Below are 25,819 nucleotides of genomic sequence, written 5' to 3'. Positions count from 1 at the left end.
AACTTAAGGGGTATGTGGAGGATTGGGCTGCTGTTGGCTTAGGCAACATCTCAGGGTCTCTACACTGGTTTGGTCCCAGGTTCAGAACCTGGAACTGTGGAGGGTGGTGAGACTCGCTGTTAGCTTGTGCTAGTAGTCCTGGGTGGGACCTTGCTGCACCCTGGGCTCCCCCTTCTCACCCCAGTGAACCACCCTCTCTGCCTACCTTTCAAGTTGTTTTCTTGAAGGAAAATTGCTTCACTGTCTCTTTGTTGGTTCTTAAAGCATTATTTTAAAGTTGGCTAGAAAGGATTTTCAGAGTGGTCTGAACATTCCCTGGTTCTGCTCCACCATCTTTTATTATCCTTACCTTCCATCTTAGAATTAATACTGTGCATTGCTTCCAAGGCAGAAGAATAGTAAGGGCTGGGTAATGAGGCTTAAGTGACTTGTACAGGGTCACACAGCTAGTATCTGATTAGATCTAAACCCAGAACCTCCTGACTCAAGGCCTGGCTCTCTATTCACTAAGCCATCTAGCTGTTCCCAAGAGTAGTTTAAGACAAAAAACATGATTTTTGATGACCAAGCTAGCTCTGCCTAGAACTTTAAAGGTCCAGACCTTTTAACACCATCTATTAACAAAGGCCCATTGGTGTTTTGCTAATTAGTGGAAGCTAAGACCAGAACTCAAGTCGCAAATCTCAGCCAAGCAGATGCTGTTTTCTCAAAGCTCGGTTCATTAGTAGAATAACAGGTCCAACAGCCCTGCTGCCACAGGGTCACTAAACCCCTTAGTAGGGGCTATGGCTCAAGGTGTGCCCATTTTATTGGGTGCCAAATTCCTAACTTATTCTTGGTGTCCAATTTGTAACACGGGAGCGCAAATGTCATAGCTCAATCACATCCCTCTCTAGTAACTGGCATTTTTTCCTCCGTAAGCATCATATTTTAAATGGTGTTAGTAGCCTCATTCTGAACAGAATCTTTCAAAGGAAAAGAAGCATCAAGAAATTACACAGCAATTATTTGCCTGTTCCTCCTCACCTCTGTACCTCTAGGTAGAAGCACACTTAAAAATAAGTGTCAAAACAAACAGATAACAAAATCTTATAAAGTAACAGCACTTGAAAACTGATAGTAAATTATAAAACATCAAGTGAAAACTTGAGAATAAAAAAAGGGACATAGTTATGTGTTTTCTAAGAACTTGGTAGAAGCCCAATGTTGAGGTTAGAAGAGGCTGGGAACTTTGGGGTTATCATGGTTTTTGATGACTTTTACCACTTGAAGAGTGTATCCAAGATGTTTAGGGTTCATAGAAAGTAGAATCTTCAAGAACCAGGGCTTCTAAAGTAGGTGTTCTTACTCTGGGATCTATGAACTTGTTTTAAGAAATAATATGAAAACGACATTTCAGTATAACTGGTTGTCTCTGAAGTCCTTTGTATTTATTTTTTAAACCCTTACCTTCTGTCTTAGAACCAATACTGTGTATTGGTTCTAAGACAGAAGAGTGGCAAGGACTAGGCAATGGGGGTTAAGTGACTTGCCCAGGGTCTTGTTAAGTGACTTGCCACAGCTACGAAGTGTCTGAGGCCAGATTTGAACCCAGACCTCCTGTCTCTGGGCCTGACTCTCAATCCACGGAGCCACCCAGCTGCCCCTTGTATTTTGTTCTAAAAGCTTAAAAAACATTAATTTGAAAAGGGCTCCATAAAACTGGCAAAGGACCAGTTTTTGACCCCCCAGAAGATAAGAATCCCTGTTCTAAAATGGCTTTGTTCAAAGTGTTAGGGTTGTGGGGAAAGAGATTGCATAACATGAATGTTCTTAGTGTGTCTATCAGTCAACTAAGCATTTCTTAAACACCTACTTTATGCTAGGCATGTATCTGGCACATAGTAAGCATGTAACGTTTACCACTGTGCTAATAAGCAGGTCCTGGATGCTATTTCAGATGCACAACTATAGGGCCCTAGAGAGAAAGGTAAAGGAACTGTTCCTTCAGCAATCAGCTGTAGCATGACTGCTGCCATTTGTAGGTCATGAGAAGATTGGGGCAAACAGAGAGAGAGAGAGAGAGCTCTCAAACTGTGTCTTAGATGTTTGACTGACCAAATTTTAAGTCATTTCCTCAGGACTAAAAAAGATGCCAATACAAATCAGCTCAGAAAATATACTTTAATTTTATACATACAAATACTACAAAGGTCAAGTCATCTAATAAAAATACATATGAATTTTTGTAGATTTTTTTGGTTTGTTTTTGAAGTCACAACTAGCAACACTGAAGTATAATTTATCCCAGAAATCCAACTTTCTGTCTCTTGGGGCCCAGGTTTTCTTCTTTCTGTAAAATAGTCTGCAAGGAAGCATGTAAGACCTTGCCCACACGTTTCCCAGTCTATGGAAACAAGAAACATGCACATATGAATGTTAGGCATAAAACTATTTACATTTATCCCACTGATATTAATTTATATTCCCAACTGCTGCAGGCATTTAAACTTGTTATTGCCAAGAAGACGTCAACACCATAAAGGCAACTTGGGTAAAAGCAGCGGCAAACATTTTCTCATGTTCACACTTAGTGATCTGTTTTACAGGTAGGGCCTGAGTGATAGGAGAAAAATTCTGTTCAAATAAACACTAGAGAATCACAGAAGAGTCTGATACTTTGGGGTATAGCCAAATCTCCTTTTTCTTTAATAGGGTATAAGGAGGACAAAGGCAAAAGAAATTCAAAGGCTTAATCAATAGTTTCTAATCCTTCCCTCAAACCCACAAAACCTTTTAGAAGAGCTGTTTATGTCCCCCCAAAAAGGGAAGGAGATTACATTAATTGACTCTTTTTTCCTTTCCTTTTAGAAGAAGTGTTACTGGCAGTGAAAGAGTCAGATGAGAGAAGCCACGAGGCTGGATAATTCACAAAACTGGATAATGACTAATTAAATAATTGATTATGGACAGGTATTTCAAAGGCCCAACACAGAAAAACACAAATTTAAGAAACATTAATAATAATATTAAAAATTCTGTACTTTATAATACCCATAAAAGAGGAATATTTTAACCTACTTTTTTTTCCCCAAAAGGATGGTGGCAATGGATTCATGGATAAAAGATAAATACAAATGAAGAATGGAGAAGGCTAGGGGAACTCCTTTCAAGTAATTTGGAAATGGACAAATGGAATTGGGATTTATAGAAATTAAGAGCTGGTAGGGATCTTATATGACTACCTACTTAAAATTTTCTCATTTGAAAGAAGAAAATGAGATCTAGAGTTCCGGCCATAATCACAGAATCTCAGAGTTAAAAGTAATCTCAAAATCAATCTACAGTGATATAAATCATGTAAACAACACTCCCTATAACATAACCAATAAGTAATTTCATAAAACCTATGCTTAAGTCACCAGCAAAGGAGAAGCCCATTACCACTGAAGGCAGCCCATACAGTTCTAATTGTTGGGAAACTTCTTTCAATAGATTCATATCATAGAATAGATCTTATTGATGGGGGTTCTTTCTCCTCTAATGGTGAAGATCTCAACCCATCTACCCCTTTTCATCCTGTGTAACTCTTGCATGTCTTCCTGTAAAATCCACAAGAGGCAGAAAAGGGAGAAGTTTCCTATTCAGCTCTTGGCATTGCATTCATACTTTGCTATATGCCTGGAACATTGGCTTTGGGCCTCCTTTGAGGCTTCCTGAGGGTTTTGGGGATGGTCTTATTTGGACTAAAGAGCCTAAGTTGACTTGGAGTCTTCTTTATACACAATAGTAATAAAGGAATTGGAAAGATGCATTTTATTTACAAAATTCGATGTAATGTGAAGTTAGGCTTGTGACTGAAGGAAGTTATTAGATTTTTAGTGGAATTTTGGATAAAAGAACATGAGCAGGGACTGATTTCTTGCTAAGAAAAGGAGCTAGGAACAAAGTGTAGCTCAATGTGGGAGGGAATTAGAGGACTTTGAATATTACTAAATCTGGGCAAAACATCTTTTCAGGAATTTTCGTCCAAAGATAGTAACGACTCCTTTTTGTGAAAAACCATATAACCCATTAAAAAGTGAGACATAGGACCCTAGAATCTAGAGAAGGTCTTTTTACATTTAAAGGACAAGGTAAAAATATAAACACTAAAGACAAATACTAAAGTATATACCCATTGTTATGCAAGTATGTAAGTTCAACATATTGTTCGATATACAAATTTAATACACAAATATGTTGCTAAATTAAATTTTCTTTTAAAATTTAAATGAAAATAGAAAAAAACAAAGACAGCAACTATAACTTGTCTGAAAACTTCTCAAGGAAAAATGGTATTATATGAAGAGAATATTGTTATATTTTTATATTTCTTGTTTTTTATTAAATTTTGATCTCTAAAAATGATTTTATTTTTCATGGCTATGTTAAGAAAACAGATCAAGTATTCCTGAGACTGTAAATTTCCTGGCACTCGTATGTTTACTTCTGAAATCTTTTGTTTCTTTCATGTCCTTGAGGAGCTAAGGACATAGCCATTCTCAGGCTTTTTGCCTTTTTCTTTATATACTCATATGGAAAGAAAGATAGCAAAATAATTTCAAGATCAAATCAAATATGCTAGCCATAAAATGACAGAATTTAAGGAAGTCTTCTAAACCATCTGGTCTACGTCCCTTATATTAAAGCCAGGGAAATTGAGGCTCCAAGGTAATTTGCCACGGTCATCAAGCTCACTTGCACCAGAGTTGATACTTGAATCTATGACCTGATTCCTAGTATACCACTTTGTCACTGGGTACAAAGTACAAAATTCCTATCTAGATCAGCAAACATCCACCAAACATATGCCAGACTTTTTACAAGATTTTGCTAGGGATATCAAAAGGGCACTAACTCTTCTTAGAGGTGGAATACAGAGGTGAAAGGGAAAAGGTAAGGGATTAAATTCATAAACAAACTATGAGTACAATGCCATGAAAATATTATTGTGAAAATCCATGTGCCTTACCTCCATCATCTCAAAGATGCTTTCTGGGTCCAAGCTACCTTTTCCCACCTTTCTCATGCATGTTAGCACCCCTTTGCTGGTCACAGAAACAAGTAGGCTGGCCAAAGAACAGGCCTCCTCCTGAAGAGTGGCATCTACCACGTGCCTATAGCCAATCTGAAATAGCAAGAACATTGAACAAACTGGTGAGGAAGGAATGGTCACTCCAGTATGTTAGATGACAGTGGGGAGATACAGATGGAAATAAGGCAGGGTTCCCCACCTTCAGCAAGTTTACATGGTCTAAATACCAAAGCAACATTTTGTTAGAGAATGGTAATAGACATAGTCCATCTTCATAGGCCTCTACTGACCTACTAAAGGAGAGAAGAGGCTGATTCTTGAAAAATACCATTCTGCAATCTCTCCAGGCTAGACCTCCACCTCTGATCAATTCTATGATATTCTAGCCAACCTACCAAAAAGGTAATCTTTTGTTGATTTAAATAAATAACATAATAGTTGACAGGCCTTAAAAGACCAAGTTTGAAATGGGTTAATTTGATAGGAAATATGAAATTACATAAGACATCTATATTCCACCACTGAAAGGCTGATACTGCTATTAGTAGAGGATTCTATTCCGAGTCTATTATCAAATGCATTTCTACACTTTCAGCTTTCTCTGCTTAATCAATGTAAATAGTTTCAGTTCCAGAGAGGAAAAGAGAAAGTGAAGTCGTTTTTGGTTATTAAAAAAAATTACAAATAGGCAGTAAAAAAGAATTTAAAACAAATTACAAAATCCACATGAAAGTAGAACTCTTACTTTGCTTAAAGTGATGATGCAGGGCACATTCTCTACATTTAGTCTAATACAGTCATAAGGGTCATCAGAGAGTTCAATGTCCTTTGTTCCCTCTTCATCCTCCAATACTCGGACCTTGGGAATGCTGATGGAAGAGATACACAACAAAATGTTCAATGAGTAAAATGGAGTCTTAAATGCTTTTTTTTTCACCCACTTATCATCTAAATTCAGAACTTCATAAAAAAATTATCCCTGAAGAATCGACAGTTGATGGCTATATTTAAATCTCATGAATCCGGCTAGGTTACTCTCTTTGAACAGAAGAATCACCCTGCAGGAAATGATCAGATCAAGGGGTCTGCTCAGCGTGTCTGTAAGGAAACATGCTGAGAGGAGCCAAAGGTCACTAACATGGAAATGAGAAGGAAGAACTGTAAGGACATGGGAGAGAATAGATGTGGATCTTGGCTATGGATTGTGATTGGCAAAGAATGCATACAAAAAGACTTCAAAGATTATGATTACAAACTTCTAGAAGAAAATATTCTTTGAATTTAAGCTGCCTGTTTTAAAAACAAATACTTGATTATTAGGTAAGATATAAGATGAATTTCAAAATATTTATGAAATTCCAGTTCCCTCTCTTGTTCATCAACTTTGAGGTTGTCTCAGTACAAAATAATGTCTAATTTTCACTTTCTATTCACCAAAAAAACCCAGATTCTTGTGGATCCATTGATCATTCAAATTTGTTTTCCTTAGTGATCTAAAAGACGTATTTTAAATCAGAACAGGATTTTCCAGAGCCAGCCATCATGAAACTGAAAGAAAATATACAAATGGATAATCTAATGATTTCTCGAAAAAATAAATTTAAGTCATATGGATAGATTATATTAATCTATGTATACATCTAAAGAACAAAACCCCCAAAACAAGCAAAAAAGTTCTCTTGTCTACATAGTCTGGTACATTAAAATTTTTTTTCAATTATTAACCTGAATTTCTATTATAAGTTGTTGAGTTTTTAAGTAGCCTCTAACCTTGTAACCTTGTATGCTAATCAACTGATCAAAAAGCATTTATTAAGCACCTATTATGTGTACCTGGCATGATATAAAGTTTAGTAAGAAAAACATAAAACTCCACAGAGATGATTAATGAAATAATCTTTTGAACATAAATCCAAAGATATCAAATGAAATTAAGTGGTTTTTAAAATGTGATTTTGGAGACTATAACAATGTATCACCAAAGACTATACAATATGATCAGGTTGGTTTTACATCAGACATGCAGGACTGGTTCAATATTAGGAAAATTATAAACAGAATTAATCATATTAATAACAAAGAAGAAATAAAGGAAACAAGCATTTATTCAGTGTCCACTATGTGCCAGGCACTGTGCTAAGCAGTCTACAAATCCTTGGATTCTCACAACAACTCTAAGAGATAGGTCCTATAATTATCCCCTTTTTACAAATGAGGAAAATGAAGTTAACAAAAGTCAAGTAAATTTCCCAAAGTCAGTGACCACATATAATCTCAGATCTTCTTAACTTTAAGTCTAGCACTCTAATCACAGTGCTGCCCTGCAATCTCCACAGACATCCCCAATTTGAATAATTATATAAATATATACAGAAAATCTTCTGACAAGATCTTACAATGAATTCCTGTTTAAAAACAAACAAGAACTCAAAGGAATAAATGGATCTTTAATATGATAAATCATGCCTTTCTAAAAACAAGATCCAGTATTAACTTTAATGGAGATAAATTAGAGCAATTTCCAATAAGAGCACAAGTTAAAGCAAGGATGTCCATTATCACTGTTATTGTTTGGTATACGATATAGTATATATTGTATGGTATAGTATAATAAGAAATTCCACTGAAAATAATTAAAACATGTATACAATTCTTAGGAGTATGCCTGTCTTGACACACAAAGGAATTTGCACAAATACAACTATAAAAACATTCTTTATACAAATAAAGAAGAGACCTAAATAACTAAATATTCATTGCTCATGAGTAAGCTTAAAAATTACAAAATACTACTTAATTAATTTCCTTATTCAATGCTTTGATTTTGTTGTTGTTGTTGTTCAGTCATGTTCAGTTGTATCTAATGCGTAATGATACTGTTTGCGGTTTTCTTGGAAAAAGATATTAGAGTGGTTTGCCATCTCATTCTCCAGTTCATTTCAAAGACAGGGAAACTGAGGCAAGTGAGGTTAACTTGCTCAGGGTCACACAGCTAAGTAAGTGTATGAAGCCAGGATTTGAATTCAGGAAAATGAGTCTCCCCGATTCCTGGCCTGACACTCTATCCATGCACCATCCAGCTGTCCCTCCAATTCCATGCTAACCAAATGATAAATAATTACTTAATATTGAACTAGAAATAATAATATATTTTTATCTAGAGGAACAAAAGACTATTAAAAGAATCAATGAAAAAATGGGAAGGGGCCTCAAATCTCAAGCTATAATACAAATCAGTAATCTTCAAAATGATGTTACTATTTTAAGAAACAGAAAGACCAATCAGCGAAACATTAGTTAAATGACATATGAAAACAACACACAGTAGCAAACAAGACATATTATATATATATATATATTAAATTGGATCTTGCATCTCAGCATGATGGTACTAAAGGCTTTTTGTAGAAGGCAGTATTTAAGGTGAGGCTTAAAGGAAGACAGGAGGCAGTGGTAAGGACAGAAAGTATTCTAGACACCAGTAAAAATGAACAGATGTGTCTTATTCTCAGGAAAGGAGGTCAAAGCTATTGGATCACACAGGAGAACACAGGGGAATAAGCAGCCTGGAAAGAAAGGAAGAGGAAGTTATGAAGGGCTTTAAAAGACAAAGGGTTCTATATTTGATTCTGGGGGAACTAGGGAGCCACTGCAGTTTATCTAAGAGCCCTGCATCACAGGATGATAACTGATAGCTGAAGGGAGGATGGGCTGAAGGGGAGAAGAAATTTGAAACAGGCTGACCCATCAGCAGTTCCTGCAGTAGTCTGGATGTGAGGAAAGGAGAGTCTGCCCCCGGTGCCCTGATGGTGCCATTGTCAGAGGGAAGAAGGGGAATTATACTAGAAATGTCAGAAGGTAGAACTAGCAGGACTTGGAACCAGATAGTGGGAAGGAATAAGGAATTGAGGATAACACCCACACTGTGAGCTTGAGTGACTATGAAGATGGTGGAACCATGAATTCAACTGTGGATATGTCCAGTTTAAGATGTCTACAGGATATCAGTCTGAGGTGTCCAATGGGCAAGTTGGAGGAAAGCCTGTCGGTCAGAAGAGTGGTTAGGGCATGTAGTGGTTCTTTACTAAATGGATATTGATTGACTGGATATGGAGATTTGAGAATTGTCAGTACCAAGATGATTTTTTAATCCATGGAAGTAGATGAGATCCCCAAGCCAAATAATATTTTGGGAGAAGAGAATGTGGCCCAGGAGAGAGCTCTGTGGGACACCCATGGTTAGTGTGCAGGACCTGGATGAACACAAGTAAAGGAGACTGAAGAGGAGTGGTCTGTTAGGTAGGAGAAGAACCAAGAGACAACAGTGTCACAAAAACCTAGAGAAAAGAGTATTATCAAGGAGAAGAAGGGGATTAACAGAGTCAACAGCTGCAGAAAAGCCCACTAGTTTCAAAAATCCAGAAAACACTGGTAACTTTGGAGACAGTTTTAGTGGAAGGATGATACCAGAAGCCAAACTGCCAAGTTCATAAGAGTATGAGAAGGAAGTAGAAAAGTCTACTGTAGATGGCTTTCTGAAAGAGTTTATTCACAAAAGGGAGGAGAGCTATCAAGGGATCAGATGAGGGCTTTTTAAGGACAGGAAAAAAAATCAGCATATATACAAGCAATAGAGAAGCAGGAGGTAGACAAAGAGAGATTAAAAATAAGTGAGAGACGATGATAGAGGGCACAATTTGTGCAATGAGCAACCACGATTCCAGAAGTAGGGGGAGGAAGAATGTTGCTGACAGACTTACCTTCCAACAGAGAGGTAATGGACTAATATATAGAATGAGATACATTTTTCTGATGTGACAATGTGGGAATTTGTCTTGCTCAACTTTGCTTATTCTTTACAAGTGTTATTTTGTTCCTTTTCTTTGGGAGATGGGTGTGTGTATGTGTGAGAAAATACTTGATAATCAAAAATATTTTTAAAAAGATATGAATGAAATTGGTTTTAAATATGTATACATATGTACACGTGTATACACATGTATACACAACATAAGAGTCAATGCAGAATTTATTTTGCTTGACTACACCATACTGGTTACAAAGGTTTTATTTTTATTTTTTCCTAATGGGGTCAAGAGGTCATAAAAGGGAGAGAAAATAAATTTTTGTTAACAAAAACATGTTCAAGAAACTTTTTTTTATTTCAAAGTTCTTTTAAGCAGATAAAATAAGACTTTTATCTTTGGTCACATGAGTAAACACAGGCAGAGGGGAGGAAATAAGCACATGTACTCCTACATAAAATCACCCTCACTCAGACATCAGAAAAACTTAGATTTGAAAATAAGAAATCTGCAGGTCAATGAAGGCATGTTAGTCAGTAAGCTCATCAGGATGATGGGTTTCCATCTATAAGAGATAAGAGTCTAAACTCCTCACTTTACAAACAGGAAACCAGACTCCCAGTGATTTTCCATGGCCCACAAGGAGTAGGGAGTGAGTGGCAGTCAAGATTCCTATCCAAGGTCTTTCCACTCTAATGCTCTACTCCAGAGGGCCAAGAGCTTCCCAGCTGCAAATCAAGTTGGAAAGTAAGTGATCCAATACTCAGAAGATCCCAAAGGGAGAAAATTGAGATTAATTCAATTTTAGCAAAGAAAATAACTTGGGAGAAAGTAGACTGCCACTCTCCAGATTGCTCAGAAATTTTAAAGAAAGGCTGAAGGAAGATCTGAGCCCCTAAAATTAATTTAACCTAGGGTGGAGGGTAAGGGAATGAAGAGGTGGATACACCAAACTGGACAATTTCCTCTTGTTCCCTTCACAATAGCCTAGTGCCCTCTGACATACTTGATGGTCCCTGCAGAGGCTGAGTCTGGAATTGGGCAGGGTGAACATACAGAAAAATTACTTGCAGGGTCTGCTGCCTTAAAATCTCAGGTCTCCTCATTTTAATTCTAGGCATATCTTACACTCACAAATATACCCCCTACCCCTCACTAAAAACAAAAACTACAAAAAAGAAAGGCAAATCTCAGGGGTGTAAAGAAAAGACCATGTGTGAATGCATACAGATGATCAACTGCAGGTTTTAATTGTGTGTTGAAAACACTGCTATGGTTTCTTTCCCATATGCTTCCTTTTTGGCCCCTTCCCTGACCAGAACATAAAGTTGATATTTTGAGAGTAAAAAAGTCAATTTGATAATCATTTCTTAAACCAACTACTTTACCTATAGCACTATGTATACTGGGTATAGGGAGCTACTAAAGTTTCTGAGGAGGGACATGCCATGACAAACCTGTGCATTAAGAACATTATTTTGTTGGCAATGTAAACGATGGACTACAGAGAGGAGAGACTGGAGGAAAAAAGATCAGTAAGCAGGCTATTACAATAGTTTTCTTCCTCGTTCACAAAAAAGACTTCTCCAATTACTGGTTACTATGGATGCCAAGAGATTATGTGGGGGGAAAAAAAAGGCTGTTTAGCTATAGCAAGAGATGTTAGGCAACCATAAAGTATCAAGCCCAAGCAAGGTTAACCTGAGGCCTGAACTCCAGGATGGTACTGGCAATGGGGACTAGAAAGATGGAATAGGCATGGAAAGCTACTATAGAAATAGAACTACCAAGACCTGGAAAACCACAAGAATGAGCAAGAAGATTAAGAAGGAAAGAAGAGACAAAGACAATGATGAGGTTTCAAATTTAGTTGTCTGGGAAGATAAAGAGGGTGGTGCCACCAACAAGAGACTTTAGGAAAGTCAGGAGGAGGAATCATGTTAAAAAGAAGACAACATCAGAGTTGGAATTAGAAGACCCTCTCTACCTGCCAGCTGTGCCTTCTTGGGCAAGTCACTTACCCTCTCTGGGAGTACAGAAAGAGAAGATTCCCTTCTAGTTCTAAATCTATGATCCTATGTGAAGTTTGATGCATTTGCAAATCATCCTCCAAGAGAAAGCTAGGAGGCAATTAAGATAAATGGGACTAGAATTCAGGCAAGTGACTGAGAAAATTTGTGGAGATAGATAAATATCTTATCACTGAACCCAAGGACTCAGACAAACTCACCAAGGAAGAGAATGCAAAGAGAAAATAAAGAAAAGCCATGAGGAGGTCCATGTTGGGAGCTGTGACAAAAACAGTTTTTATTCTCAGATGACACAAAGCTGAGAAAGACAGAAAACATGTAAAGAACAATATAAAAGGAGCTTAACCAGCTAGAATATTAGACTGAATCTAAAAAAGATGAAATTTAAGCCTTAGCTAAAACCTGCCTTCTGCAAGAAGACTTTGTTTCTGCATTAATTCAAGTACCTTCTCTCAATTGATTATGCCTATTTATTCTATATATAGCTTGTTTTGTGCATGTATGTTTGCATGTTACCTCCCCTGTTTATTGGGAATTTCTTGAAACCAGAGACTGTCTTTTAACCTTTTTTTTGATCCTCTAGCACTAGGCACAGTGCCTGGCACATAGTGGGTACATAAAACTTTTATCGATCATCCTTATTTCTGGAAGCTAGGCCTAACTTAAAGCTGTCCAATATTGTATTAGCTTTTTAAAAGCACATTATATTGCTGTGCTTGATTGAACTTCAGTCTACTGAAATCATCAAATCTTTCTCACTTTAAAATACTGTCAAAACTTGCCTCCCTTATCTTGTCCTCATGATTTTTAAAATTGAACCTTTTCATGTGGACAACCATGTACAAAACAAGCTATATCCAGGATAAGCAAGAAAGACAAAGAGAAGGTACGAGAATTAACACAGAAACAGGATGTTGTCTTGGGGAAGGTAGGATTTTAGCTGATACTTGAAGTAAGCAAAGAGGCAGGGATGAGAAGGGAAAGCATTCCATCTGAATGATGAGTTTAGAAGCTAGAGTGAAGAGTTAAAAAGAGAATGAGAAGAATGGAAATGGAGACATGTATTATAGATGACCTCCCCAAAAGGGAGGAAAGAGGGAATGACAAATAGCAGTAATGGAGGAATCAAGGGAAGGTTTTTTGAGAATGGGGGAATCAAGCATACTTACGGGTAAGGAGACAAGGAGAAATTAAAGATAAGTGAGAGAGAGCAGAGATGGCAGAAGGTGAAATCTGCTGGAGAAGACCAGATGAAATAGGATCATTAAATGTGCAAGTAAAGGGATTTGCACCTTGGCAAGAACAACCATCTCTTATGGGAGACATGTGAAGGAGACAGTGGCAGAAAACATGCAGGTCATGTGAGATGAAGAGAGATGGAGAAGAGGAGGCTCTCAGCAAATGGCCTCAATCTTTTCAGTAAAATATGAGGCAAGAATGGGGCAGCTAGGTGGCACAATAGATAAGAGCACTGGGCTTGGAGTCAGAAAGATGGGAGTTCAAACGTGACCTCAGAGACAGTTACTGGTTGTGTGACCCTGGGGCAAGTTGCTTAACCCTTGTCTACATAAAACCAAAGAAAAGGCAAACTATTCCAGAATCTTTGCCAAGAAAACCCCATGGAGGATTGTTTCACAGGATCAAGAAGAGTTTGGCATGACTACAATAATATGCAGCAAGAAAGACTCTCAGTGGAGACATTGGGAGAAGAAAAGTGATAGAAAGTTTGGGGAGGAATGAGATGGCTTAGAAGAGCTGCTGTGGAGAGTGGGATACTGAGATAATTAAGTAAGTGTAAAATTATGAGGGTCCATTTGAGAGTATGCAACATAAATTTTTAGTTCTATTGTCCTTACTGTCCTTATCAGAGTACATCTGGAGTATAGCACTGAGGACCATCTTCTAAAAACATTAGTAAAATGTTCAGTAGTGATGAGGCCAACCAGGAGGCTCTGATCCCACAAGATGGATTGAAGAAACTGAGTAGGGTTATTTAACACAAAGAGAAGATTCAGAGGGGACATGATGGCTTCATTCCAATACTGAAAGGATTGTTATAATTTAGATAATAATGAAAACACTGTAAAGAAAAATAGCTATGAAAGACTGAAAAATTCTGATCATTGGAGAGACCAGCCATAATTCCAGCAGGATCAGTGTTGAAGCATTCTTCTCACCTCATGACAGAATGATAGACTGAAAGTACAAAACAAGGCCACGCTTTCTGAGAAGCCAACTTGCCGATTTGTTTTTCTTGACTGGCAACATATGTTACAAGGGGTTGTCTTTCTTTTTTTAATTAGGAATGGAAGGTAGAAAGGAGAAGGCAGTTAGTTACAGGATTATCCCTAACCACCCTCCCAAGAAAAACAACAAAAAAAAATAGGGGTATCAAAACATTTTAAAATGCAAAGAAAAGAAGGAAGGCCAAAAAGAAACACAAAAAGAAAGGCAAGTTGTATACAACAAGAGATTAGCAGCATCATGTATTATTACCTTTTGGGGTTTCATTTTACATATGAAAATAGGGACATATTATTTGGTCTTTGTTAAATTCAGAAAAAAAAGGTAATAAAACTGAATGGGGGCCTGGAGCCAAAAGGTGGAGTGTTTTGTTTAAGAAAAGGAGCATTTTGTTCATGGAACAGTAAAGAGATCAGGTCAATGGATCCAAGAGTTCATGAAGGGTTGTAAGAAGACGTGAAAGGTGGGAGTGGACTGGGTGATAAAAGCATTGAATGCCAAACCGAGAATTTTGTATTTGATCCAAGAGGATTAAAGGGAGTCAGCCACTGGAGTGACATGGTCAGATCTGACAAATGCTGCAGAGAGGCCAAGAATGGCAAAGACTGAGAAAAGGTCATATAATTTAGCAATAGAAGACCACTGCTGATTTTTGAGAGAGCAGAATTAAGAAGTAGTTTGGTCCCTTAATAAACTGCAAGTGCTTGAGGAATAATGAAGGTAGAGGCACTATATAAAAACTACTTTTCTCTATGGGGTTAAAAGTGAAGAGGAAGAGAAAAATAGAAATAACTTAAAGGGGGTGGGGGAAGAGAAAGGCGTAAATGGATCAAAAAAGAGATGGGTTTTTTTTTTTAGGAGATAAGAGTTCTGACCATATTTAGAAGCAGTGTGGACAGGGAAATCTTGAAGCTGGAAAGAACTCTTTGACAGACACCAAAGCATCAGAGAATTTGCCTTTTAACAAAGCCAGGCATCCTCATTAAAACCAAGTGTTTTAGAGCTGTTTTGGCTGATTCAGGAGGAGTTTTCCTTCATCTGAGCCAACCACATTCTGCCATCCTGATACAGAGTATTTATCAATCATCTACTCCTGGAGTCAAACAATTTGTTCTGTCTTATAGCCTCTCTTCTTGCTTCCATATCCAAGATAATCCCTAACTGGCAATGTGTTTTTGGCAGAAAGGGGGATAAGAGGAAGGCATTTTTGAGGCTAGATCAGCAGTATCTGACCATTTCTTCTTCTGTCCCCAAAGAATTGCTACAGAGGCAGCTGCTGAATTTGGTCTCACATTAATCCTTCTGTGTTGCCAATTGCCCAACACAGCTTCCTGTGCTGAGGCAAACCTCCCCTCTCAGTTCTGTCAGTAGGAGAGGGGCTGCCAGGGAAGTGCTGCAGAAAAGAGCTTGGGCAGTAAAGAAAAGGAACTCAAAGAGCTATAGTGCTTCCTTTCAGGAAAGTTTCCTCATTTATGAACTGATCTCTATTGGGTGACTAAGACTTCAAAATGGCTGAATTATCTGAAGGGGGGAAGGGGAATGATTCACAAAATAGATTCTACTATGTTTTGTTAAAGGTAAGAAAGATTTGCTATATGGCATTCAGGGGGCACAGGGTGGAGACTGGAAAAGGAGAGGGAAAAGGGTTTAACTATAGTGTTTCTTAACTTTTAAAATGTGGTCTAGTATTTAGTTGCTAGAAACTCTCTTGAACTAATGGAGAAGAGGGGAAGAAGTGTTCTGTTGATTAGATATGCACACAATTGAACTTTCTTTTTCCAAAACCAGCACTATTATAGCCCTTCCTCTGAACTGTCACATCATATCTTTTGTAATAGGAACCCACTGGACTCTAATAGACTGACACAACACTTACATTTTTATTTACAGTAGATGATTACAATAATAAATATTTGGGGCTATAACAGATTGTATACAATAGTCCCAAGTCTCTAAAATTGAAAGCTGACATATCCACAGGGATTATTACAAGAACTTATAACAAAGAGAACAAAGAAACCACTGATAAAATTGTTTCTTTGTCCATAAAACATTCCCCTAACCCTCCTAATTCCCTCTAGCTAAATGACTGCAAGAGGCAAACAGATTATTATAAATATTTTTTCATTATTAGAAAATGAAAGATAATATACAAAGGCAGCTGATTAAAAACTACAATTGTAAGGATAATTTTATAGTTGTGACTTAAAATCTAAATTAATTTGGTAGCCAGGGAAAATCCCAAATAATAAAATACCCAAGTCAGCTGGAAATTATGGTGATTTTAATTAATATAGAGAGAAGGAATTAAGGAGAAGAGAGAGAGAGAGAAAAGAGTTAATTTAAACTGCTCCTCCTCAGGCTGAGCCAGGCACGAGTTAAAGGCCTTGGCCAAAGTAGCCTCCCTGAGCCCAAGGGAAAGGAACTCAGTCTTACCCAAGGCACATTGAGACCATCTCAAGGAAGCTGTCTGAGAGAGTTCCTCCAGGCTAAGTTCCTCACCTGAACTGAACTTCCAGGCCGCTCATATAGACCTCTTTTTAAAGATCTTTTCTCTTGTGTCACCTCCCCTAAATTTTCACATCTACCAATCACAGCAGATGCTTTTCTCCAGGACTGCCCATTCTTTAGTTCTCACCTTCTTTGATTAGATTTTTGAGTTACTTAACACTTCTTTGTTAAGTTCACCTTTTGTTAGTTACTTGACCTTTTTGTGATTAATTTAACCTTTATAGGTACTTACATCTTTTTGTATTAAGGTCTAAAAATAGATTTAGCTTATCAGTCTAGCTTCACTATAAGGTGAAAACTAAGTACCTTCAGAAATAGGTGAGCTAAGCTTTGAGGGAAACTAAGGATTCTGCCAGACAGAGATGAGGAAGGAAAGTGTTCTAGAGATGAAGGGCCATCTAGGCAAAGGCACAGAGATGATAGATGGAACAGAGAGCTCTGATAATAGACAGTAATAATTTAATTTGGCTGGAACATAAAGGGAGTGAAATGGAATAATACAAAATAAGGATGGAAAGATAGTTGGGAAACAGTTGTCGAGAACTTTAAATGCCAGTCTGAGGCTTCACATTTTATCTGAAAGATAAATGAAAAATAGTGAAGCTCTTAAAACAGAGAATATGATCATAATTCATACTTCAGAAAAAATGATTCCAGTCACTATATGGAAAATGAGTTTTAAGATGACCAAGAGTGATGGCAGAAAGAAAGGGTAAAAACAGGCAAGGGTAGAGACTAGAAAGGAGACTGATGCAGTGATTGTTCAGATAAGGGATGATATGGACCCAAAGAAGGCACTGGAAGCATGAGTAAAAAGATTTGGACTCTTAAGATACTGTGGAAATAATCACAAAATTTGAAATGGTCATTGAGGAGATGAAGAGGGAATAGACTAGGAGGATGCTAAGGCTGTGATCTTAGGTGAATAAAAGCATATGAAAGCACAGGACTTACCCAAAACAGGGAAGACAAATTTTCTCAAGCTGTCTAAATTCTTTAAATTTTACTTTAGATCACATTCAGGAGAGCACTTCAGATCTGCTTTTGAGGGATACACTAGGCTCTTAAGTCTTACCTTGTATTGAAGAGAGCAGCCTTTACAGCAATGGAGATAGCATCAAATAAATTTCCACCACATTCCAATAACTGAGGGAGAAAAAAAAGAGGGAAAAGGGTGTAAGCTAAGTATTATTCATACCAAGCAAAGAGCAGAACCAATAAACATTTAAAATATAATAAACAAAATAATAAAATCTAGACTTTCTTCTGATCTTTACCTTTAATTTCACTAAATTTAGCATATTATACCTCCCAATTACATTTTTCAGCAAGAAGTCAGCAAGCTCTATTGGTCCCATTTAAGAGATGGAGAAAAGGAGGCAATGAAAGAATCTACAGGCATTTAAGCACTTACTATATACTATGCACTATGCTAGGCAATAGGGATATGAGAATAAATTAATCCCCTGCCTTTAAGGAGCTCTATGGGGAAGGCATTCTGAATGAATAAGTATATACAAATGAAATCCAAAGTTTTATTTGGAAGAAGGCACTAGAATCTGCTGAGGGATCTACAAGGTCCTGGTGGAGGAGGGAACCCCTGAGCTAAGCTCTGAAGAGAACAAAGGATTCTAAGAGGCAAAGGTGAGGAGAGAAGTGCATTCTTGGCCTGGGGGGCAGCCTGTGACAAAGTACAGAGATAGGGTAGAATGGCATGAAGGAGGCTTGTGTGGTTGTGCTAAAGGGTCTATGGAGGAGACTGTGAAGGGCTTTAAATGCCAAAGAGACAAATATTTGATACTTTAGGGAAAATGGGTTCAACAGAATTTATTAATCATCAGGTGGGGCCTGGTTAGACTTGAGCTTTAGTAATGACTCTGAATGTCATTTGGATGGAGTGGAACAGGGTTCTACTGACAAAAAGTGGCAGCTGCCCTTATTCTCAAAGAAGAACAATGACATCATGGTGTAATGCTGAGAGATAGTGAATCCTAGAAGTTGACGGGGTTAAAAATCTGGATGAGGATGGTGGTGTCTCCCTCAAAAGAAACAGGGAAGTTCAGAAATGGGTTGGGTTGAGATACTGAATACTTAAGACATGCTGGCACTTGAGATGTTCATTGGCCATCCAATTCAAACTGTCCAAGAACAGTGGGTGATAAGAGGTTGGAATTCAGGAGAGAATGGAAAGTCAGAGAACCTTGATAAACAAGTCTGATGGGCTGCCAAGAGGGGGAAAAAAATGTAGCCAAACGTAAAGAAAATGATGAAAGAAGCTCTGACCAGGGACTGAAGGCTTCTGTTTTACTACAACCATTGCTGTCAAACTCAACTTCCACTCTGCTTTGCCTCAGCAAGTCTACTTAATCTACTTCACTTGGGGTTCTCCCAATTCCCACTGCAACATCTTTACTCAGAACCATTTTTCTCTATTCTATAGGCTCTCAACCCTTTTCCAAAACTTTTGTTTCTTTCAGCATATTACCCAATCATTGTGATTCTGTTCATAAAATGTGGTTGGTGGTTTCCATGGCTCTTCTTATTAGGCAAGCAAGGAAACATTTGCCTCTAAGAAGTTTGCAACTACAAGGGCCATTTTTCCTCTGGGCAAAGTAAATGAATGGAGATTGAAATATATATATATGCACATATAGATATATACACATTTAAGCAGCTATATCAATAATTTGACCTTTAGTTTCCTAGGCTTTTATTCTCTTCCCTTTTCAGAATCCATAAGTATAATCCCAAGGTAAAGGTTGATAAGCCCTGAGAACAATCCAGGTCATTTTCTCTGATCAAGCAATTCAGAGGCAGAACTCTCAGCAAAGACCCATGCTTATGCTAATTCTCTACTGTCCTTTATACCTAGGTAATTTTAATTGCTTCTTGACTTCACTCCTTGAAACTACCTGAGAGGGTTCTTGTTTCCCCAAAGATAACTTCAAAGACAAGTGTCCACCTGGGCCTAAATAGCCTGAGAGCATCCATGATCGCAGGTAAAATCACATCCCCCTCTTGTTAGCTAACCTTGAGCAGACTGGGAAATAATTCAATCTTACATTTTCTCATTACATACATTACTCAGTGACTTAACCCAAATTTTCAAAGTGTGGATATGGAGGAGGAGAAAACTGATACCATTTTGCTTCTCACCAATCCACCAACCAAGAATCCTCAAAAAGAGAGGAGCATCCTTAACACATTTGACATGCAACTTTGTCTGAACAAAAAGTCAGCTGAAAAACCATCTCTGAGGGAACTATCTCACCAGTACCAGGATCTGGGTGAAGATTTGGAGGAATGACCCTATCCCCAATCTTAACATCAAATCCTAGGAAACTCTGGGCCCCCTACCATGCTTTGACCAGCAGTTTCTAACTGCCCTCAAGATGACCAATACCCTCCAACCTCCCCATCCCCCCAATCCCTGAGCAGTTTCTAAGTGCCCTAACCACCCCAGTTCCCAGACAGAGATAGATAATCACAAAGACATTTCTGCAACACTCTGTTCTTGCAGTTTGGCTGTTCTATGTATGGTGATTCTATGCCCTCCTTCTGTTTCCCATGACTCTACCCTATAAGAATTCCCCCTTCTCCCTCCCTCTTCCAGCATCCCTATCTGAATAAGGCAGCACATTGTCCTGAACTGAAAATCCTTGGTCCTGAATAAATACTTCAATTTATTTACTGATCACCTAGTTGGTATGAGTTTTTGCACAGATTGACACTAATAAAAATTCATCTTAATGAAAGGTTTTTGCTAGTGTGGATGCTGGGTTAATACAAAAGCACTCATTTAGAGAGGTCTCCGCTGCCAAATGTAGGAATTAAAATGACCAATTATGTCAATAATCCTATTACAGCCCTTTTGTACCATATGTCTGAATTCTCACCCACATATGCATCAGGCTTTGCAGTTTACAAAGCACTTCACAATACATTATCTGATGTGATTCTCACAAGCAAGTGTGAAGCAAGTAGGACAGATTCCTGTTTTAAATATGGGAAAAAATGAGGTTCAATTTAAATGTGCTTCTGGTCACAAAGTCACAGGCAGACCCTGAGACTGATCCTCCTGTCTCCTATTTCCATATCTGATTCTTTTCCCAACTCCAGCACTGCCTCAGACACTTTTATTACTGTACACTGTCTTTCTTCCTCCTCCATTTGTATTTGTCCTCATTTGTCTTTTCTTTGTGACTTTCTCCAGTATGTATTTTATACCCATTGATTACCAAGTAACCACTTCTGACTTTAAATCTATAAAATAAGGGAGTTGGACTAAATGACCTGGAAGCTTCATTTGGGCTCTGATATTTCTGATCAATGCCTAACTGCCCTGAAAAGAGTAGATTTAAGAGTCAGAAAACCTGGGTCTGAACTTTGGTGCTACTATTGACACAGTGACCTTGGGGAAGTTTTCTCCTTAGCAAAATTTGGGGGAGGAGGGATTTGAAACAGATTGCTTCAAATGTCCAGCACCTATTTAGCCAGGAAAAATACTAAAGCTGAAAAGGATCAAATAGGTCATCCTCTAAGAACTCTAAGGTTACACATAATAAGAAGATAATACTAGCCAACATTTATATACTGCTTATTATGGGCCAGGCACTGTGCTTAGAGGTTTAAGATTATTATCTTATTTAATCCTTACAATTCTGGTATATAGGAGCTATTATTATCCTCATTTTATAGATGAGGAAACTGAGGCAAATAGGTGATTTGCCCTGGGTCACACAGATAGTAGTGTCTGAGGCTGGGTTAGAATTCAAGTCTTCCTGACTTCTGGTCCAGCATCCACACTGTGCTATCTAACTGACTATGATATAATAAGGTAAGTAGTAAGAAATGGGACTTGAACAAAACCTCCTGACTCCAGTCCAGTGTACTTTCTATTAAATATTGCTGCCTCTTCCCTTTGAGATCAGATGTTTCCAATATTACTTTTAATTCATGGCACACACATCTTCAGTATATGTCTCTTCTTCACGATATAAACAAAATTAAGACACTAAGTCATGAATTTCCACTGATGACAGTGGAGAAATGTCTACTGGTTCCTTCTCTATGACAGTCAATTTCCTTTTCCACTGATAGCCAGGCTGCTTTTTTGCAGCTGTGTCTAAGGTCATCCATACAAAACATGAGAGGGACCAGGGCTGGCCCTGTGATTTCAGGAGTCTTGAGACCTCCTAGGTGAGAACTTTCCTTCTCCCAAAGCAAGCTGGCATCTTCTCTACAACTTCAGAGTCTCCATGAGCTGTCTAGAATAGTGGTGTTAAATTCTTAATAGAAAGAGGTTCCAGTAAGCCCCAAATGAACTTGGAGAACTACAAATGAACAAGATCTTTTTTTTTAATTGATTTTGCTAAATATTTCTCAACTGAATTTTACTTTGGCTGATTGTAGGGATATCTCTGGCCTAAAGCCAAGAAAGATTAGTTGTTCCGCCCAGGATCAAAATTATGTGTCACAGGTGGTGGAACTTGAAACCAGGATGTCTATTTGACTATTAGGTCAGTTCTCAAACCACTATCCCAAACTGCATTTAAAAGTAGGATGTAAAAAGAAATTAGCCAGACTTCTCAGGTATCTTGAGTTTGACTGACTTGCCTTTTCACAAAAGGAATAAATTCTACTCTCTGCCAAATAAGCATCTCTACTAATTGTACAAAAAATCAAGCCATTCTCCAATTGATAAATGGGCAAGGGAAATGGATAGGCAGTTCTCAGATAAAGAAATCAAAACTATTAACAAGCACATGAAGAAGTGTTCTACATCTCTTATAATCAGAGAGATGCAAATCAAAACAACTCTGAGGTATCACCTCACACCTAGCAGATTGGCTAACATAACAGCAAAGGAAAGTAATGAATGCTGGAGGGGATGTGGCAAAATAGGGACATTAATTCATTGCTGGTGGAGCTGTGAAATGATCCAACCATTCTGGAGGGCAATTTGGAACTATGCCCAAAGAGCAACAAAAGAATATCTACCCTTTGACCCAGCCATAGCACTGCTGGGTCTGTACCCCAAAGAGATAATGGACACAAAGACTTGTACAAAAATATTCATAGCTGCGCTCTTTGTGGTGGCCCAAAACTGGAAAACGAGGGGATGCCCATCAATTGGGGAATGGCTGAACAAACTGTGGTATATGTTGGTGATGGAATACTATTGTGCTAAAAGGAATAATAAAGTGGAGAAGTTCCATGGAGACTGGAACAACCTCCAGGAAGTGATGCAGAGCGAGAGGAGCAGAACCAGGAGAACATTGTACACAGAGACTAATACACTGTGGTATAATCGAACGTAATGGACTTCTCCATTAGTGGCGGTGTAATGTCCCTGAACAATCTGCAGGGATCCAGGAGAAAAAAACACCATTCATAAGGAAAGGATAAACTATGGGAGTGGAAACGCCGAGAAAAAGCAACTGCCTGAATACAGAGGTTGAGGGGACATGACAGAGGATGGACTCTAAATGAACACTCTAATGCAAATACTATCAACAAAGCAATGGGTTCAAATCAAGAAAACATCTAATGCCCAGTGGACTTACGCGTTGGCTATGGGGGGTGGGGGGGGGGGAGGAAAAGAAAATTATCTATGTCTTTAACGAATAATGCTTGAAAATGATCAAATAAAATATATTAAAAAAAAAAAGAAATAAAAAAAAAATAAGCATCTCTACTAGGAAATCCATGTGCCAAAAAAGCAGCTAAATAAAAATAAAACTCAACACATTATTATACTTTCTCTTAAAGAGGGCAAATAATGGCCTCACCATACAAGCTGGATATTGAGAGTGTATGGAAAGTAAACATAAGTACATAGGATCTTCTGGAAGGGCACAAAACCCAGGCAATGAGCTGTATAGGACACTGCGTTACATTACTGGAAGAACATCTAAGTGACTTGTGGTCAACAGATATCAAGAAACTTTCTTTTGAGAAAATTTTAAATGATTCTCCTATCCTGTGTATGGGGGAAAGCAAGGAAACTAAAGAGGCCTAAAAAATCAAGGGCTTAGTGTTGGGAATAGCAATGCTGCCAGCCCAGTGTCTTCTACCACCATCCTGGACAGCCACCCATGGAGAAATAAATTAAGAAGGGTTGGAAAAGGATTCCTTTAGGTCTGACTATAATTGGGAAGCCAAGGCAGAGATGAGAAGGGATGGCATTCCAGGCACATTCCTGAGTAGGGACAGTGATACAAGCAGGGCTTTTGGAAAATCACTTTGGCAGCTGAACGGGGGATGAATTGGAGTGGGGAGAGAGTCGAGGCAGGCAGACCCACCAGTAGGTATTGCAATAGTCTAGGTAAGAGAGGATGATGACCTGCACCAGAAGGTGGCAGCATCAGAAGAGAGATGCTACAGAAGTGACAGGCCTTACCAATAGATTAGATGTGGGGAAAGATGATGAAAAAGGATTTTTAAATGGCTCCTGGGTTATGAGCCTGCAGGCCTGGGAAGGCAGGAGGTGATGAAGGTTTGGAGGGAAAGATAATGAGGTTAGTTTGGTCACAGTAACTGGCACATAGATAACGATGTCTATTGGACATCCAGTTCAAGATGTCTGAAAGGCAGTTGAAGATGCAAGACTGGAGGCCAGCAAAGAGTTTGAGGCAGGACAGGCAGATCTGAGAATCATTTACAGAGACAGTAATGATTTCATTACAGGAAATTTGAGGATTTTGCTCAGATCACCAAGTGAAGTAGTATAGAAAAAGAATCAAATAAGTGTTTTTCAAAATGGAGAAGAAACGGGCATGTCTGTGGCCAGCAAAAAAGGAGCCAGCAGAGGAGACTGAAAATAAGTGAAAGAGTAGGTATGACAGAGGGGGCTAGTCTGTGGAAGAAGAAGGGGTACAATGGGATGACTTCAGGAGATAGAGGTGTTAGCCTTGTTAAAGAGTAAGGCCATCTCACCATCAGAAAACAGCTGAGTAACAGGAGATGGGAAGAGAGGAAAAGAGAAACTTATGGCTAGCAGTCTCATTTTTTTCTGTAAAATATAAAGCAAAGATTTTGACTGTTGGGGAGGTGGGTTGGGAATGAAAAAGACAGAGCCAAAGTTTGGGATGGGGTGAGAAGGTTTGGAAGATATTGCCAAGCAGCAGTGAGGGAATGTAGGCTAAATTATATCTATATCATCATCATCATCATCATCACCATCATCATCATCATTATTATTATTGGAACTCTTACCTTCTGTCTTAGAATTGACACCAAGTATCAGTTTCAAGGCAGAAGAGCAGTAAAGACTAGCATTTGGGGCTAAGTGACTTACCCAGGATCACAGAGCTAGGAAGTGTCTGAAACCAAATTTGAACCCAGGACTTCCCCTTCTCCAGGTCTTTCTCAATCCACTAAGTCATCAAGCTGCCCCCATATATTATTTCTTTATTTTGATGCCTCTGAGCTTTTTTTTTTTAATCTGCAAAAATGATATACATTACATATATGCCATAAGGCTGTTGGGAAGAAAGTGCCCCACCAAAACTACCTCATTCTACAGGGGATGCTCTGGTAAACATTTAAGCAATTCTCCTTGAAAAAAAATGTACATATGAAACATTTTTAGGTTTAATCTGCATTACAGACTCTTTTCTCTCTTTCTTTCTTATGCCTACACAATCAACCAAGTAATAAATGGAGCCCTTATTTGTAAGGTTTGAAGATGTCTAAGCTATAAATGCTCACACTGATAATGTAACAGTCAGCTCTCACTAGTCATTTTGGGCTGGTTCCAGCACCCCCCTGAACAGGAATGGGAACTATTAATTACATTAAGTGGAACACCAATGTAAGTAATAAAATTTTAAAGTAGTGGGATTGTAAAACCTTTCATCTTGGGTCTAGCATGGCCTTGTACATTAATACTTTCAAAAAATTTTCCTTGATAAATATTAAAGCTTAGAAAAATCTAACAGAACTAGCTTAAAAAACAAAACAAACAAAAAACCTACAACTATGTGAGTTGATTTCTGGGGGCAAGCTTTTCTAACTAGAAAAAACTTATAACTCACACCTAAAATAAACACTATTTATTGAGTCCCCTTAGACCATAAAATGGAGAGTTCACAAAGCTAAATCTACTTGCTGCTTAATAAATAAATTGCCATCAGAGCTAAAGGAAAGCTATTATTTTCATGAGAGAAAAG

At 38.2% G+C, this 25,819-nt stretch overlaps 1 protein-coding gene across 1 annotated transcript in view; it reads right to left on the bottom strand.

Annotated features, from left to right (window-relative positions):
• Positions 1 to 2,144: 2,144 nt before the first annotated feature.
• The window catches only part of EXOSC7 (exosome component 7), a 43,595-nt gene continuing 19,920 nt past the window's right edge, over positions 2,145 to 25,819 (bottom strand). The window contains exons 5-8 of the mRNA XM_007505062.3: positions 17,722 to 17,792; positions 5,802 to 5,925; positions 4,994 to 5,149; positions 2,145 to 2,386 (exon numbers count right to left, since the gene is read on the bottom strand). Coding sequence (XP_007505124.1) covers positions 2,282 to 2,386; positions 4,994 to 5,149; positions 5,802 to 5,925; positions 17,722 to 17,792 — 456 coding nt within the window. The 3' untranslated portion in view covers positions 2,145 to 2,281. The remainder of the gene's footprint in view (positions 2,387 to 4,993; positions 5,150 to 5,801; positions 5,926 to 17,721; positions 17,793 to 25,819) is intronic.

The sequence above is a fragment of the Monodelphis domestica genome, chromosome 5 (assembly GCF_027887165.1).
Source record: "Monodelphis domestica isolate mMonDom1 chromosome 5, mMonDom1.pri, whole genome shotgun sequence".
In the NCBI taxonomy this organism is placed as follows: Eukaryota; Metazoa; Chordata; class Mammalia; order Didelphimorphia; family Didelphidae; genus Monodelphis; species Monodelphis domestica.
The sequence above is the reverse complement of the archived record's forward strand: the minus strand, read 5'-3'. Positions and strand labels throughout refer to the sequence as shown.